Below are 15,704 nucleotides of genomic sequence, written 5' to 3' on the forward strand. Positions count from 1 at the left end.
CGGAGGAGGCGGAGCCTTGGGGGTGGGTAAGGGGAGGTGGCGGTTGTTGTTTAGAAGAGGAGGAGGAGGAGGGGGCGGCATAAGTGTCCTGGGAAGGGTTAAAGGTGAGAGGTCAGGATTCCAGCTGCTGGACCCCCAAGGGGGCTGGGAGGGGACGGGTCTCCGGTGCTTAAGCGAGGAGAAGGGGGGGGAAAGGAATAAGAGGTAGGAGAAGGTAATATGCGTCACCCTCCCCTCTCGCCGCTTCCTTTCGGAGCCCTGCTTGGGGAGGGGAGGGGGTGCTGGGGAGAGAAAGGAAAGGTTTGTGCCGTGGGGGGGGGGGTTTCTCTTCTTCCAGTGCTGTCTGTCTGTCGGTATGTGTCCACCCACCCCCCTTTGCTTTTATTCTAGGGCTGTGTCCTTTGCTTTGGCTGTGCCCCTCTTTGGCTGTGCCCTGTTGAAAAAGGGGGCTTTCCCCCCTGCATAGCCTTCCCTGCATCCCACCACCACCACCACACCCGGTGCATGCTCTTTCCAGAGCAGCCTTTATCCCGAACCCCACTTTCTGCCCTGCAAGCTATGGTGGTTTGTTTGACTTTTGCAAGCCCTTGCTCTGGCTGCTGCTCTCCAAGAACCCAGAGGGCTCCAGCTTCTTTGGCTCCTCCAGGTGTGCTTGTGGCTTCTCTTGGTTTCCATGCAGGCTGTTGGTGGTGGCTTCTTAACTTTTTCTTTTCAACTCCTGCTCAGTGCCAGGTGTTATGAATTCAGGCTCCGGTTACGCTGCTAAACTGAACTCCCTCTCGGAGGCAGACCAGGTTCCCTCTCTGAGACAGACCAAGTTTCTTGGCCTTCTGGCCATTCCTGGTCTCTCCTAAAAGTGGCCCAGGTTGAACCTGGGCTGTGACATTAATTGGTTAGGCAAATTGACTCAAAGTATTTTGCTTTTCGACTGGGCAAAAACCACCATAAGTGGCAGAAGCTGTCTTTAAAAATAATAAAAAGAGTCATAGTGTGAATCTGAATGCCTGTTGCAGTGCGGTATTTGTGTCGCTTAGAAACAGGTGTTTGTTTTCTTCCTGTGAATATTTAATATTTTCATCAGCTCAGCTTTTTAACTATGGATGAGTTCTGTTCCACTGTGCAATGGTTTAACCTCAGTGTCCTTCTTGTTTTGTTTGCCTGCAGAATGACAGATATGGCAGATAATCATAAAGAAAATTGGGTAGCCCTGGTGGCTGCAGCAGAACAGTACCGGCGTCAAACAGGCAACGAAATTGTTTTGCTCACAGCCTTCCGGGCACCACCCCCTGGCAACTACAGCTATGTGCAGCATGGGAGTGGGGCTCTAGCAGATGCTGTTCAGCGCTACCTCGAAGATATTGCAGTGGTTCATAAAACCACTGCTTTCACCTATATTGCCCGCCCTCCCTCAAACCCTCATCCACCTCCCCCACAAGGATCCTATTCCCAAAATTACCTTCCTACTTATGCTCCAGATGAACCTGCCCCACACAGGACGCCTGCCTCCCAGGGAGGCCTGCCTCAGGCTTCGGGAGGCCAAGAAAACGAACATGAAGATGAAGATGACGAAGGTGACAGAAACACATTGACCGAACTGGAACAACCGGGTGGGAGAAACCTTCCTAGTGACGCTACTGGTATGTCTCTGTGCAACAAGCTTGCATTTATAGCTTGTTTTTCTATAAATTGTTTCAATTAGCCTGCAATAAATATATGTCAGATATCAACCCAGTAGGCTGCTCATCCCAAACCTTTACTTGAAAAGCCAGGCTTGGACAATACTGTGGCAATTACTGCGTAGAGGTAGAGAGAGACCTATGCCTGTAGATATGCACTGCTTTTAAAAAAAAAAAGTTCTCTAACAGAGGTCAACCTTCCCCAGTCAGGTGTTCTCCAGATGTGTCAGACTTTAATTCCCAGGACCTGCCAGCCAGCATCTGGATAGAAGGCCCAGGCATGTTAAAATCCAACCCCTGGATGCCTGAATGTAGGTCCACAATAAATATTAAGAGTGTAGTGGACTACACTATACAGGTAGTCCTCAACTTATGATCACAATTGAGCCCAAAAGGTTTTGTTGTTAAGTGAGAGATTTAAGTGAGTTTTGTTCCATTTTACGACCTTACATGCCACAATTGTTAAGTGAATCACTGCAGTTCTTAACTAGTAACCTGGTTGTTAAGTGAATCTTGTTTCCCCATTGACTTTGCTTGTCAGAAGGTCGCCAAAGGTGATCACATGACCTTGGGACATAGCAACAGTCATAAATTTGAACCAGTTGCCAAGCATCTGAATTTTGATTGCATGATCGTGAGGATGCTACATAGATTGTAACTATGAAAAATGGTCTTAAGTCAGATTTTTCAGTGCCGTTGTAACTTTGAAAGGTCACTAAACAAACTGTGATAATTCAAAAACTACCTGTATTTTAACTGGATCTGTTCAGAAAAGCAACCTGATTCACACATTGTGCCAAACCTTGACTGGCTTAAACATAGTTTTAGAAGAAACAGTATAGACTTGTACAATAAGAAAAGCCACATTGAGTTAAGGCTTAGTAAGATGCCTGAAGGCACTAGCTTCTCATCACATTCTTTAGCAGGATAAACACTTAACTCTGCACTAGTAGCACTTTTCCTTTCCTACCGTTACAGTTGTGACAAAACTTGCCTCTGTTGAAGTGAGAAGGCACATCCCAAGGTATTAGGCTTGACAGAACAGAGGGTAGCAGTTTGGGAATGAAGTGAATACATGATTATGCATGGTCCCTTTCATTCATTGCTCCCTCCCTTTTGGCCTTTATATTTTATTTTTCTGTTAAAAAGGACTTGCAAATCAGCAAAAAAATTTAATAGGGTAACTTTATTATGACTAATAAGCCAATGGAAGGGAAGCAGAGTAACAAATTGTTGGGGTGTTAGAGTTTGAAAGGGAAAAAAATGAAGTCATATCATTTTTTTTAAATGAAAAGCAATTTCTTAATAATAATGGAGAGCAATTTCATTTTGGGAACAAAATGAAACTCTGGATGAATGGGTTTTCTGGAATTGGGTATCTTCTGCCAAAAAGCCCCAATTATTTATCTGCTGCAGCTCACAGCCAAGTCTCAGCTGATAGGATCTCACATTGATAGGTTGATATATAGAAGTATAAAATTTGAAATTGGTTTTGTTTTTTGAAAGACACAGTACAGCTATTTTAAGTCTGTGAATTTATCTAGTCACAATAATTTGTATCAGATTTATAGATGTAATAAATTACATTTAGATATCACTTTTTCAGGTGATGAGAACCATTTCATGTAGCTTAATTTAAGAATCCTCAGAATTCTTAAAGGCATTTCACTCATATTTCAGAAAGGGATTGGAGTAAAAGCCACTTGTGAGCACATGGCTGAAAAAGGAGATGGAATCCTTCCGTGGCTTCTAGTCTTAGCTACTGCTTCCAGTGGCTCTTTGTTGGGTGTTTCTTTGTACCTTGCCCTTTGAACCTTTAGCCTCTCTTGCTGTGTGTTTAATGCACACAACTGTCCCAAATGAGGCCTGAAGGATACAGAAATATATATTTTAGCTTCATGGCTTAGGAGAACCCATTTGATACTAGCTTGGATTGTTGGGTTGTGTGAAGAGATGTGTTGGCCTGCAAAGTACATTGTCCCATGTCTCCTAGGCTCCATTTTGAGTCACTGAATCTATCTTGTGGAGCACAGCTAATTTCCTGCAGGCTGCAGCCAGGTTTCAAGTCTTCTTCAGTTGGCCTGAATGCTCTTAGCAGTGCCAGCAGTGGAGGTCCTCCATATGTGCTGGATGGCAAGAAGGAAAGTTTATCATATACATGATTACAAGTAATCTGGAGGACATAGAGCAAGACACTCTGAATTAAATAGCTCTGCTATGTGTCTCTGCCCTGTCATATTCCTGCCTTCCCTCAGGAGTGATCTAAAAGTATCTGGTGTAGTTTCATCTCTCAGCAAAACAAACATGAGTGTAATGAATGCTTGCCTGGATACATATGTAAAATTATTTCAAGGGAAGTTTTTCCTCATGCTGCTGGTGTGGGCATGGTTTTATTCTGTCCTTCTTTCAAGCCAATTTGGTGTCCTCCTTCTACCATTTGTTTCGATTTATATTTTACATTTCCTCTCATAAAGCACTCAAAAGGCCAGAACACCTTAAAAATCTCATAAAAACAATTACAAGAATTATTTTTAAAAAAATCTGAAGGGAAAGTTCTGGATTCCTTTCATAAAAGTGGAAAGAGCAGGAGTTGAGTGTGATTTTCTTTGAAGTGCTTTCTACAGTTTGGAAATAAGATAGAATGGAGCTTGGAAAACGAGGCCAGAGGGATATCTTTAAGAAGGCCTCTTCTGTTGACCTTAATGTTCAAACAGAAACATGTGGCATTGGGAGTGTGTGAGATATTAGGACCATAATTTGTTTAGAAAACAATCTACCGCAGCGGCTGTTGTTATCTTCATTGCACTCCTTTGAGATAGGCTAAAAGGCAATAACTGAGCTAAACAAGATTTGTGACTGAGGGATGAAACTATAGTCTCTCTAGAATTAGATCTAACAATACAGTCACACTGGTTGACAGTATATTTTGACTTGCTTGAAAAGTAGGTCATTATGTGTACAAAGGCTAACGTCCCAAAATATTCTGTTCCTCCTCCAAACGATGCTGATTCTGGTTGTTCAGCAAGTAGCTGTGGAGCAATCCAGAATAGCCAAAGTCCAGACAAGGAACAGAACGTTTACTGCCTGAGAACATTAGGTTGTGCATGTATATATCATATGTGAAAGGCTATCCCCAAGGAAGCCTCTCTGGCCTCCCCTCTTCTTTTAGAGTTTAAGTAAGAATTAAAAAAAGAATCTTTTTGCTAAGCCTTTTAACTATAGATTTTGATTTTATTGTTTTCATATTTATTCAGTGGCTAAGACGCTGAGCTTGTCGATCAGAAAGGTCGGTAGGTCGGTGGTTCGAATCCCTAATGCCACAAATGCCCCGCTTCTGGCAACCTAGCAATTCGAACGCACATAAAAAAATGCAAATAGAAAAGTAGGGACCACCTTTGGTGGGAAGGTAAACGGCATTCTGTGCACCTTTGGTGTTTAGTCATGTCGGCCACATGACCATGGAGACGTCTTTGGACAGCACTGGCTCTCCAGTTTTGAAACGGAGATGAGCATCGCCCTCTAGAGTCGGGAAGAACTAGCACATATGTGCGAGGGGAACCTTTACCTTATAGCTTTATAAGCTGCATTTAGGGGTTATAATGGATAGTCCTCAACATATGACCACAATTGGAACCAGAATTTATATTGCTAAGCAAGGTGGTTATTGAGTCATGCCTGTATTTATGATTTTTTTTTTGCCATAGTTGTTAAATGAATGCAACTTCTCCCATTTATTTTGCTTGTCAGAAGTGCTCTGGGAAGATTGCAAACAGCAATCACAGGATCCCAAGACACTGCGAGCATCATAAATACCTGTTGCCAAGTGCCCAAATTTTGATAACATGACTGTGGAGATGCTGTGACCGTTTTAAGTGAGTGCATTGGTCATAAATCATTTTTTTAGTGCCATTCAAATTTTAGAATTCTTTATTGGCCAAGTGTGATTACACACACAAAGAATTTGTCTCCAGTGCATAAACTCTCAGTGTACAATAGTGATAGATCATTATTATAGTCATTGTAAAATGGTTCCTAAATGGATGGTTGTGAGTCAAGAGCTACTTGTATAAGCAGGAATATATGCTATAACATTATTTGACATAAGTTAAAGGTAAAGGTTTCCCTTCCACATATGTGCTAGTCGTTCCTGACTCTAAGGGGCAGTGCTTATCTCCATTTCTAAGCCAAAAAGCCAGCACTGTCCAAAGACATCTCCATGGTCATATGGCTAGCATGACTAAACGGCCTGAAGGCACACAGAAAGCTGTTACCTTCCCACCAAAGGTGGTTCCTATTTTTCTACTTGCATTTTTTACATGCTTTCGAACTGCTAGGTTGGCAGAAGCTGGGACAAGTAACGGGAGCTCACTCCAATATGCGGCATTAGGGATTCGAACCACCGACCTACCGACCTTTCTGATCGACAAGCTCAGCGTCTTAGCCACTGAGCCTTAAAGGTGGGATATTTGACATATTCCATCTTTATTTTACACGTAATATAAAATACATTGATATAGCATGCATAATTCTCCCATTTACCATTTCCCCACCACAACAATCTTGTAAGGTAGGTTAGGCTGAAGAGATCGTCTAACTCAAAATCCTCCAGCTGACTTGCATGCCTAAGGGAGGACTAGAATTCATGACTTAACACTTTCTGGTTTAGTATCTTAGCCACTGCATTATCCTGGCTCTCTTTAATACCCTCTAATTAATACCTTCCTTTTAAAATTCGATTCTCATATCTGAAGTGAATTCCTTTCAGATGTCTTATTGTCATTTGCTGATATGAAAGAAGTCTGTGTGAAGGAGAGGTCTGCAGACTCATTTAGTTGCGATAATGTAAACGTTAATCCACATTTACTAACCAGAGCAGACCTATTCAGCTATTAAGACATCTTGTTCACAGTGTACTTATTTTTCTTCTCAATACAATACATAGCAGAGTTAGAAGGGACCTTGGAGGTCTTCTAGTCCAACCCCCTGCCTAGGCAGGAAACCCTATACAATTCCAGACAAAGGGCTATCCAACATCTTCTTAAAGACTTCCAGTGTTGGGGCATTCACAACTTCTGGAGGCAAGTTGTTCCACTGATTAATTGTTCTAACTGTCAGGAAATTTCTCCTCAGTTCTAGGTTGCTTCTCTCCTTGATTAGTTTCCACCCATTGCTTCTTGTTCTACCCTCAGGTGCCTTGGAGAATAGTTTGATTCCCTCTTCTTTGTGGCAACCCCTGAGATATTGGAACACTGCTATCATGTCTCCCCTAGTCCTTCTTTTCATTAGACTAGATATACCCAGTTCCTGCAACCATTCTTTATATGCTTTAGTCTCCAGACTAAAACATCAATTCTATATTGCTCTTGCCTGGAAATTTATAAATTAAAATAAAAGGTAGGACCTTCAAGCAGCCATTGATGTAGGCTGTGTTTCTGGTTCCAAGTCAGTTGCTGAAATCTATTGAGCATGATTGGTTCTAACTGGTTTTAGTTTTACACACACACACACACTTGAGCTGTATTTAGAAAACCTTGGTATTCATCCAAGCTTGTTGATATCTTCCAATTGTGATGGCATTATTTTTGAATACAAAAAGATTAATTCTAAAATAAAAATGGTGGTATGAGAAAGACAGCATTTCCATTCACCTGGTATGATAATCAGCATTTATGTGGAGGGACGGGGGTGTATCATGAGGGATCTTGTATGGACAGCCACTGTCACTCTATATTTTAAGATAACTATCAATTTCTAGGTCTGTTTGTGATGGATGAAGATTCTCCAAGCCAAGATTATGAGCCTTTTTTTGATTCTGATGTGGAAAGCACTGACGGTGAGTGGAGTAGCACTGTGTAAGAGAGACAATACTGAACCCAGATAATCCTTTGAGTTACTCCCTATTCTTCCTGTGGAGTCCATCCTTCTCAGACTGATCAGTCCAAATTTTTGATTTCAGCTTTTTCCATTAAGTCCTCTTTTGTTGTAACGATCTTCTTGATAAGCCCAGTGAGGTTCAATTACAGGTAGTCCTCGACTTACAATCACAATTGCGCCCAAAATGTATGTTACTAAATGAGACAGTTGTTAAGTGAATTTTGACCCATTTTATGACCTTTCTTGCCACCATTGTTAAGTGAATCACTGCAGTTGTTAAGGTAGTGTGACATGGTTGTTAAGTGAAACTGGCTCACCCATTGAGTTTGTGTGTCAGAAGGTCGCAAAAGGGGATCCCATGACCCCGGGATACTGCAAACGGCATAAGTATGAGTCAGTTGCCAAGGGTCTGAATTTTGATCACATGACCATGGGGATGCTGCAATGGTCGTAAGTGTGAAAAACAGTCGTAAGTCATTTTTTCCGTGCTGTTGTAAGTTTGAACAATCACTAAATGAATTGTAAATCGAGAACTACCTGTACTCACGAAGGAAGGCAAATATATGATAAAATAGAAGACAGAACCTTTGATCCTGGTGACCGACCCAGATTGGATCCTGCAACTACCTGTAATGTAACCAGCATAGTTTTAGTGGCTGAGAGAATAAAAAGGAAATTTGCTCAGCCATTCACTGGATGACTTCGGCTAGTCTAGCATACTTTGCAAATTTATTGAGAGAAGAGAAAGAAAGGCGGGGGGGGGGGGACTCCTTTGTCTGTTCCTTGGAGAAAAGATACAAATGTGAGGGATAATTAAAAAGAGATCCACCTAATACGTGTGGCTTTGTCTCTTCTACCCAGTAGGCTCCCTTAATTGCTTGGTCTAATTAGTTTTTAATGAGAGTGCTAGGCATGGTTAAGTGGATCCAATTTTCTTTGTTGGAAAAGCTTGTTCTCAATTTTTTTCCCTTCTGTTTAATGTCATTCACTACAGTTTGTATATTACACATTATAACTCCTCGCTATTTATACTTTTGACACTTTTGTAAATAATCTGTATATTATCACTTGAGGTTTTATCTTGAGTTTTCAAAAACTAGAAACTTTACGACAGCCATCTCCCAACTTAACAATATTCAATCCAGCAACCAGGATTTCCTATCTTTGGCCATGCAAGCTGGGAATTCTGGGAATTGTAGTTGCAATATGATTGGAAGATGCCAGATTAAGGGAGGCTGCTATAAATGGAAACTTTATTAATTGACTATAGTGGTATTTGAAACCCCAAGGAGTTGCTTCATTTCATTTGTCTTTTCTAGCTCTTCCATATTTTCTTTGGAATTGACACTGTTACAGGGAGAGAGGAAGTTTTAAATTATAGATTAAAGGTTACTTTACTGATGAATCAATCTCTGGCTTTCTGGGATTTTCAGGAAACGGAATATGGAGAAGTGCTGAATGGGAGTAGCCTCGGCCAGGTCTCAAAATGAGCATTTCGGGTATTACTTGATAAAAAATATCCTCAAGAACATATAATCTATGCCAATATAATCTATACACTTGGAAATTTTTTTGAATAAAGTTTAGAGAGAGATGGAGGATCTGAGGTAGCTTGCAGTCATGGGTGTGTTGCTAGACCCCTCCGTTGTTAGACCCCTCCTTCGCTACCCACTTTTTGAAAGAGGCTTGTCCTAAGAAAAAAGGAAGGCAACATGCTGCACAACGACGCACTTGCCTTCTGCTTTGTATCTATTTGCAGGAATCCCCTTGAGCTTATCAAGCCGTGATAGAGAACATCCTAGTAAATGAGTGTTTTGTGACGGGCCATGAAAGTAAATCTACCACATTCTGCCAAAACCCCAGATGTGCCTTTGTTTTAAGAGGTTGCCCACCTCTGCTCTAAATATTGTCGAATCGTAACTCCCGGTAGCCTCAGCCAAACGTGACCAAAGATTAATGATTCTGGGAGGTGTAATTCAACAAAATGAAAGGGGTTAATCTAAACCAGGCAGCTCCTGCTTTTGATCAGGCTTTGGATGCTCACAGCTCGCTGTTTTTTTCATGCTGCACAGTTGGTCTAAGCTGCTTCTTCCCCCCCCCCCACCCCGAATTTCTCCATTTTCTCTCAGATGGAAGTCTAAGTGAGGAGGCTCCAGGACAGACAGCTCCTCCACCCCCAAGCCATCAGTATGCCAAATCCCTCCCTGTCTCCGTGCCCATCTGGGGCTTTAAAGAACAACGCCAAGAGATGCGATCCTCCGATGAAGAGAACAGTAAGGTGGGTCAAAGTTAAGGACGTGCACCTTGAGAGGCCGTCCTCTGCGGAAGCGAAACGGCTCTTGGGGCTCTTTCCTTCTCCTTGGGTGTCATTGGAGCCTTGCTGACGAAGTACGGGTGGTCCTCGAGTTATAGCCATTCATTTAAAGACTGTTCAGAGCTACAACAGCACTGAAAAATACGGCTTATGGCTGGTCCTCGCGCTTATAACTTCCCCAACATTCCCATGGTTAGTGATCCAAATTCTGGCTACCGGCATGTATTTACAATCATTGTAATGTCCCGGGGTCATATGATCCCCATTTACTCCTTTCCCAGCCGGCTTCCAACAGACAAAATCAGTAAAGAGAGCTGGATTTATTTAACAACCACAAGTTGCACTTAACAGCAGTGATTTGCTTAACAACAATGTGGTCAGGAAAAAAAGGTCATAAATCAGGCACATTTCATTTCACCACCTCTCTGCTTAGCAATCCTTGAGGGAGAGTTGTTGTGACTGAGCCGGTCTCAGTCTGCCAACTGAAAGTAGAGAACAAAATGCTTAAATGCTTTTAAGGAAGACTTAGAATTTGCAATACACATTAAAGGAGGTTGTTCAGCCACTAAATTACATATTTGGAGAGAAACTGGAGGAACATTGTATATTTGTGAAAGAACCTAAAAGAATATTTCACAAAAAAAAAGATTAAAAATCTGTTCTTCATCTCCCAAGGATGGAACCCAAGAAAATGCTCTCAGGTTACAGGAAGACAGATCAAAGCAGGCAGACTGAATTGTGTAGAAGATTTTCTAAAAATAAGAGCAATTCAAGCCAAATACCCAGAGATGTTGTGGGCTCCCTGCATTAGATATGTGTAAAGAAAAGTCAGGCAGCAATTTTGTCAGCCATGCTTTAACTTGGGTTCCTGGACTGAGCAGGGCATTGGGCCCCATCAAACTCTCTATTTTTCATAGTCCATTGAAGTTTGGAATAGCAGACACACAGAAATTCAACATGCTACTGAAAAGTTTTCCAATCTTGGCAATTTCCAAGTTTATAGACGTCAACTCCCAAAAATTTCACAGCCACCGCATTTTTGAGAATTCTGGGAGTTGAAGTCCACTCCTCTTCAGTTTGAAAGGTTGGCAAATGCTGATCTAAGGTTTGGCTCTTTCTCCACTGTTTTTTTTGGCAGCTGCTGCACACAGCTGGCTCATATTTAAATGTTATCCACTAGGACTCCAAGATCCCTTTCACAGTTACTACTGTTCAGCAAGGTACCACCTATACTGTACCTGTGCATTTGTTTTTCTTCCCTAAATGTAGAACCTTACTCTTTTCACCATTGAATTTCATTTTATTAGCTAGTGCCCAATGTTCAAGTTTGAATATTGGGCACTATCTAATAAAATGAAATGAGTCTATCTTCTGGAGTGTTGGCTAGTAGTAGGTTATGGTCTACCTTATCAAATGCCTTACTGAAGTCCAAGTAAACTATATCAATGGCATTCCTCTGGTCCGCTAATTTTGTCACTTTGTCAAAGAATGCAATAAGATTAGTCTGGCATGATCTGTTTTTGACAAACCCATGTTGGCTTTTGGCTATTACTTTGTTTACTTCTAGGTGTTCACTAATTCGTTGCTTGATTATCTTTTCCAGAATTTTTCCTGGTATTGAGGTCAGGCTGATAGGTCTGTAGTTTCCTGGATCTTTTTTTTTTTTTTTTTTTTTTTTTTTTTTTTCGTTTTTTGAAAATGGGAATCCCATCAGCTCTTTTCCAGTCCCCGGTGGCAGTTCCCCGGTGCTCCGGGATCTCTGAAAGATATAATTCAGTGGTTCTGAGATCTCATCTGCCAATTCCTTCAGAACCCTGAGGATCCGTCCGGTCCTGGTGATTTGAACTTGTCTAGGGTAGGCAGGTGCTCACTTACCAATTTCTTCCCTTTTTCAATTTGGGTTCCTAATCTGATTTTTGTGGTGCTGTTTTTGATAGGTTGGACTGTTTTATCCCTTTGTGTAAAGACAGATGCAAAAAATGAGTTAAATAGTTCTGCTTTCTCCCTGTTGCTTGTCACTTTCTTGCCACTTTCTCCCAGCAATGGACCAATTGTTTTCCTTAACCTTTTTCTTGTTTTTAACATGTTGGAAGAAGCTTTTTTTGTTATTTTTTACTTTTGTGGCAAGCCTTTCTTCATTGTGAGCCTTAGCTTTCCTTACTTCATCTTTACAGGCTCAGGCTATTTGCTGATATTCTGCCTTAGTTATGTCCCCCTCTTTCCACTTTTTATACTTAACGTTTTTGTCTTTCAGTTTGTCAGAGTTTTTTATGCAGCCATGCTGGTTTCTTTTGGGAGCTGCTATTTTACTTCTTCATTGGTATTGTGCTAGACTGGGCTTTTGTAATCTCATTTTTTCAAATTTCCCAAGCTTGAGTTGTTTTCCCCTTGAGGATTCTCATCCATGGAATTCTTCCCAAGTTCTCTCTAAGTTTTGAAATTAGCTCTCTTAAAATCCAAGATTCTAGTTTGACTTTGCTCTATTACTTGTGTTTGCATAATGTTGAATTCCAATATTGCATGGTTACTTGCCCCCAGGGTTCCTATGGCTTCAACACCTTCTATCATTTCCTCTCTGTTAGTGAGAATTAAGTCTAATATGGCCGATCCCCTTGTTCCCTTCTCTACTTTTTGGGAAACAAAGTTGTCTGCTAGGTTCATTAGGAACCTGTTGGATCTTCCACTTGGTGCAGAGTTTGTTTCCCAGTTGATGTCAGGGTAGTTAAAATCCCCCATTACTATTGTGGTGTGCTTCCTACATATCTTAGTTAGCTGACTAGCAAAAAGTTCATCTACTTCCTCTGCTTGGTTGGGTGGCCTGTAGTATAGACCTATGGCAATGTCATCCCCCCCCCCCCAATCTTTAATATTGACCCAAATGCATTCAAGATAGTTCTCATCATTGTTGGGCTCTATTTCTGTAGAGATGTAGTTATTTCTTATATATAGTGCACCTCCACCTCCTCTTTTATTTGGTCTATTTCTTTTAAACAATTTAAATCCTTCTAGCTGTCTTGGCCATTTAACTATGCCTCATTCAGTTGTGACTTTTGGCTTTGTTTGTTCTTTCTAAACTCATCCCTACATTGTTTACCCATAAAGCACTTAGGTAGGTATAATGATGAAAAGGGAAATCTTACAGTTAGATACTTCAGAAGAAAAGAGTTTACAAAAATGGGTTTGAAACCAGTTTCTGGAGAAAAATCAGAAGTGGCATCCAGTTCCTTAAACACATTAGAGCTTTCATCCTTCTGAGCAGATAATGGAAAATGGCATATTTTGATTTACAATCACATTTAAGACCAGAATTCCCATTGCTAAGCAAGGCAATCAAAAACTCACACCCAATCTCACAACCTTTTTTGCCATGGTTATGCAAGTCACTGAAGTTGTTAAGTGAATTGCACAGTTGTTAAATGATTCAAGCTTTTCCCACTGTTGGAAGCCAGCTGAGATCGTCACAACTGGCAATCAGATGACACATACACACACCCAGCTATAACTATCTGTTGAATAGCAACCAACTTTTGATGATGTGACGTTGGGGTGCTGCAACCGTTATAAGTGCGAAAACCAGTCATAAGTCACTTTTTTCAATGCTGTTGTAACTTTAAACGGTCACTAAACTGATGGTTGCAAATTGAGGACTACCTGCAAGGAGCATGTTGTGTAGCAAACCAGCTTTCCAGATTGGTTCTCCTTACCTTCTTAATTGAGAGTATAAACAGGTATAGAAGGAATACAGGGAGTCCTCGACATACGACCACAATTTAGCCCAAAATTTCTGTTGCTAAGGGAGAGATTTGCTAAGTGTCCCATTTCTTTCTTGTCACAGTTGTTAAGTGAATCACTGCTGTTGTGAAGTTAGTGATACAGTTGTTAAGCAAATCTGGCTTTCCCCATTGACTTTGCTTAACAGGTTGCAAAACATGGTCACATTACCCCTGACACTGCAAACGTCATAAATACGAGTCAGTTGCCAAGCGTCTGAATTTTGCTCATGTGACCATAGGAATGCTGCAACGGTCATAAGTGTGAAAAATGGTCACACATCCCTTTTTTCCAGTGCCTTTGGAACTTCGAACGGCCACTAAATGAACTGTTGTAAGTCGAGGACTACCTGTAATGGTGGAAGAGAAGTCAAATTCATAGGGGTAGCTTCTCATGATCAGAGACAGCAGGAACAAGGGAAGGAGTCGAAGGAATTTGGGGAGGCGGGAGGGAAAGCGAACGAGTTCTCCGTTCTCTCACTTCCCTTCCTCTTTTTGCAGCATTCGTCTCCCGACCTGGAGAAGATTGCCGCCAGCATGAAAGCTCTGGTGCTGCGGGTTTCAGACGGCACAGAGATGTTTGGAGACCTGCCTCGGCCACGCCTGAATACGAGTGACTTCCAGAAGCTGCATCGGAAATATTAATAGATCTGGCCATTGGTCCTACCGCCTCGGCGCCGTTTTTCTCCACTACCAAAAATCGGTAGACAGGGTTCAGAGCCCCTCTCAAGCCATACTGTTCAAATTCTGTCCTCCAGCCTTTGCTCCCACAAGCTTTAATTTAAAATGAGTAACCTCAGTTTCACACTACAGATGGGCTGGAGGGGTTAATTACCTCTCTCTCTCTGTCTCTCTCTTTTTTTTTTCCAAAGGGAAGCCTCCTCTTCTTTGATTTGACTACTGAGATCAGTGTTTCTCAACCGTGGCAACTTGTAAGGTGTGCAGACTTCAACTCCCAGAATCCCCCAGCCAGCTGCGGTTGTAGGAGTTGAAGTCCGCACACCTTGAAGTTGCCATGGTTGAGAAACACTTCCTCAGCTGTAACAGCCCTTCTGAGAGGGGCTTCTTGTCAAGGGACACCTTGACAAAAACACACCCACGTGCACACACACACACAGGAAGACTAGAGACACCCTGACAAAAGAAGTTCTACCACCATGCCCTGCCTCTGCCGCGCCAACCCACTCCGATTGATCTTTCTTCAACAAGCTGTTGGAAATTCTCCGCCTCCATGTTTTCATCCCCAATTAAGTGTCTTAAAGGAAGATCCTTTGCACACAAAGTGGGCTTGTTTATACTTTGGTTTAAATTAACTTTCCCTTGGAGGAACAGTAAATGGAAGGAGGGTTCTATGCCATTTTGCTGTTCTTCGTTTGTTTTTTTCCTCCCAGATGTAAATCTCCCCCTATTTCCAGGAGTAGAATTTCAGGGTCCTTTTTACTTTCGGAGAGTTGGTGCAAACGTGCCCTTCCACCCTGTGGCAGGTGGGATGCGAAAGTGGGTCTAGGGGCCATGTACAGCCTCGGACTGATCCCACACCACCCCAGCCTACTTTTGTATCAGATTTTCAAGAGCTGTTTCTGGCTCAAACCCTCTATTTTTGTCCAAAGACGATTGGTGAATTGGAAGAGAGAGGATATTTTGTGGTCCTTCCTGCCAGCCTATAAGCCAATAAAAATAATAAAAGTTGTCTTTTACAAGCTCCTTTTGCTGTATTGTCTGAGTTTTTAGGGTGGAAATCAGCTATCTTGGCTGAAGTTCTGAAGTGCAAGTTGGAGAAAGATAATTTAAATAGAAAAAACACCAGGGAAGTTTCCAGAAATTTAAAACACTGAAACTGCACCCCAAGTAATGTAGTCCTCAACTTACAACAGTTCATTTAATAACCACTTGCATTTACAACGTATGGCCATTTTTCACTCTTACAACCATTTCAGCATCTCCATGGACACATGATCAAAATTCAAATGCTTAACAACTGACTCATATTTATGACGGTTGCACTGTTCCCGGAATCATATGATCCCCTTTTGTGACATTCTGAGGAGCAAAGTCAATTGGGACGCCAGA

General features: G+C 41.8%; 1 protein-coding gene across 3 annotated transcripts; it reads left to right on the forward strand.

Annotated features, from left to right (window-relative positions):
• Positions 1-19: 19 nt before the first annotated feature.
• Positions 20-15,338, forward strand: AKT1S1 (AKT1 substrate 1). 3 transcript variants are annotated; one of them, XM_032234801.1, is made up of 5 exons: positions 20-204; positions 1,165-1,637; positions 7,432-7,509; positions 9,680-9,828; positions 14,136-15,338. In XM_032234801.1, exons 2-5 carry the CDS (start codon positions 1,166-1,168, stop codon positions 14,277-14,279), a joined length of 843 nt encoding a protein of 280 aa, XP_032090692.1. In that variant the 5' UTR covers positions 20-204; position 1,165; the 3' UTR covers positions 14,280-15,338. The 3 variants fall into 3 exon arrangements, with proteins under 3 accessions (XP_032090692.1, XP_032090691.1, XP_032090693.1); XM_032234800.1 differs by having other exon boundaries at positions 21-104; XM_032234802.1 differs by having other exon boundaries at positions 128-214.
• The last annotated feature ends 366 nt before the right edge of the window (positions 15,339-15,704 follow it).

This window comes from Thamnophis elegans, chromosome Z (genome assembly GCF_009769535.1).
Source record: "Thamnophis elegans isolate rThaEle1 chromosome Z, rThaEle1.pri, whole genome shotgun sequence".
Taxonomy (NCBI): domain Eukaryota; kingdom Metazoa; phylum Chordata; class Lepidosauria; order Squamata; family Colubridae; genus Thamnophis; species Thamnophis elegans.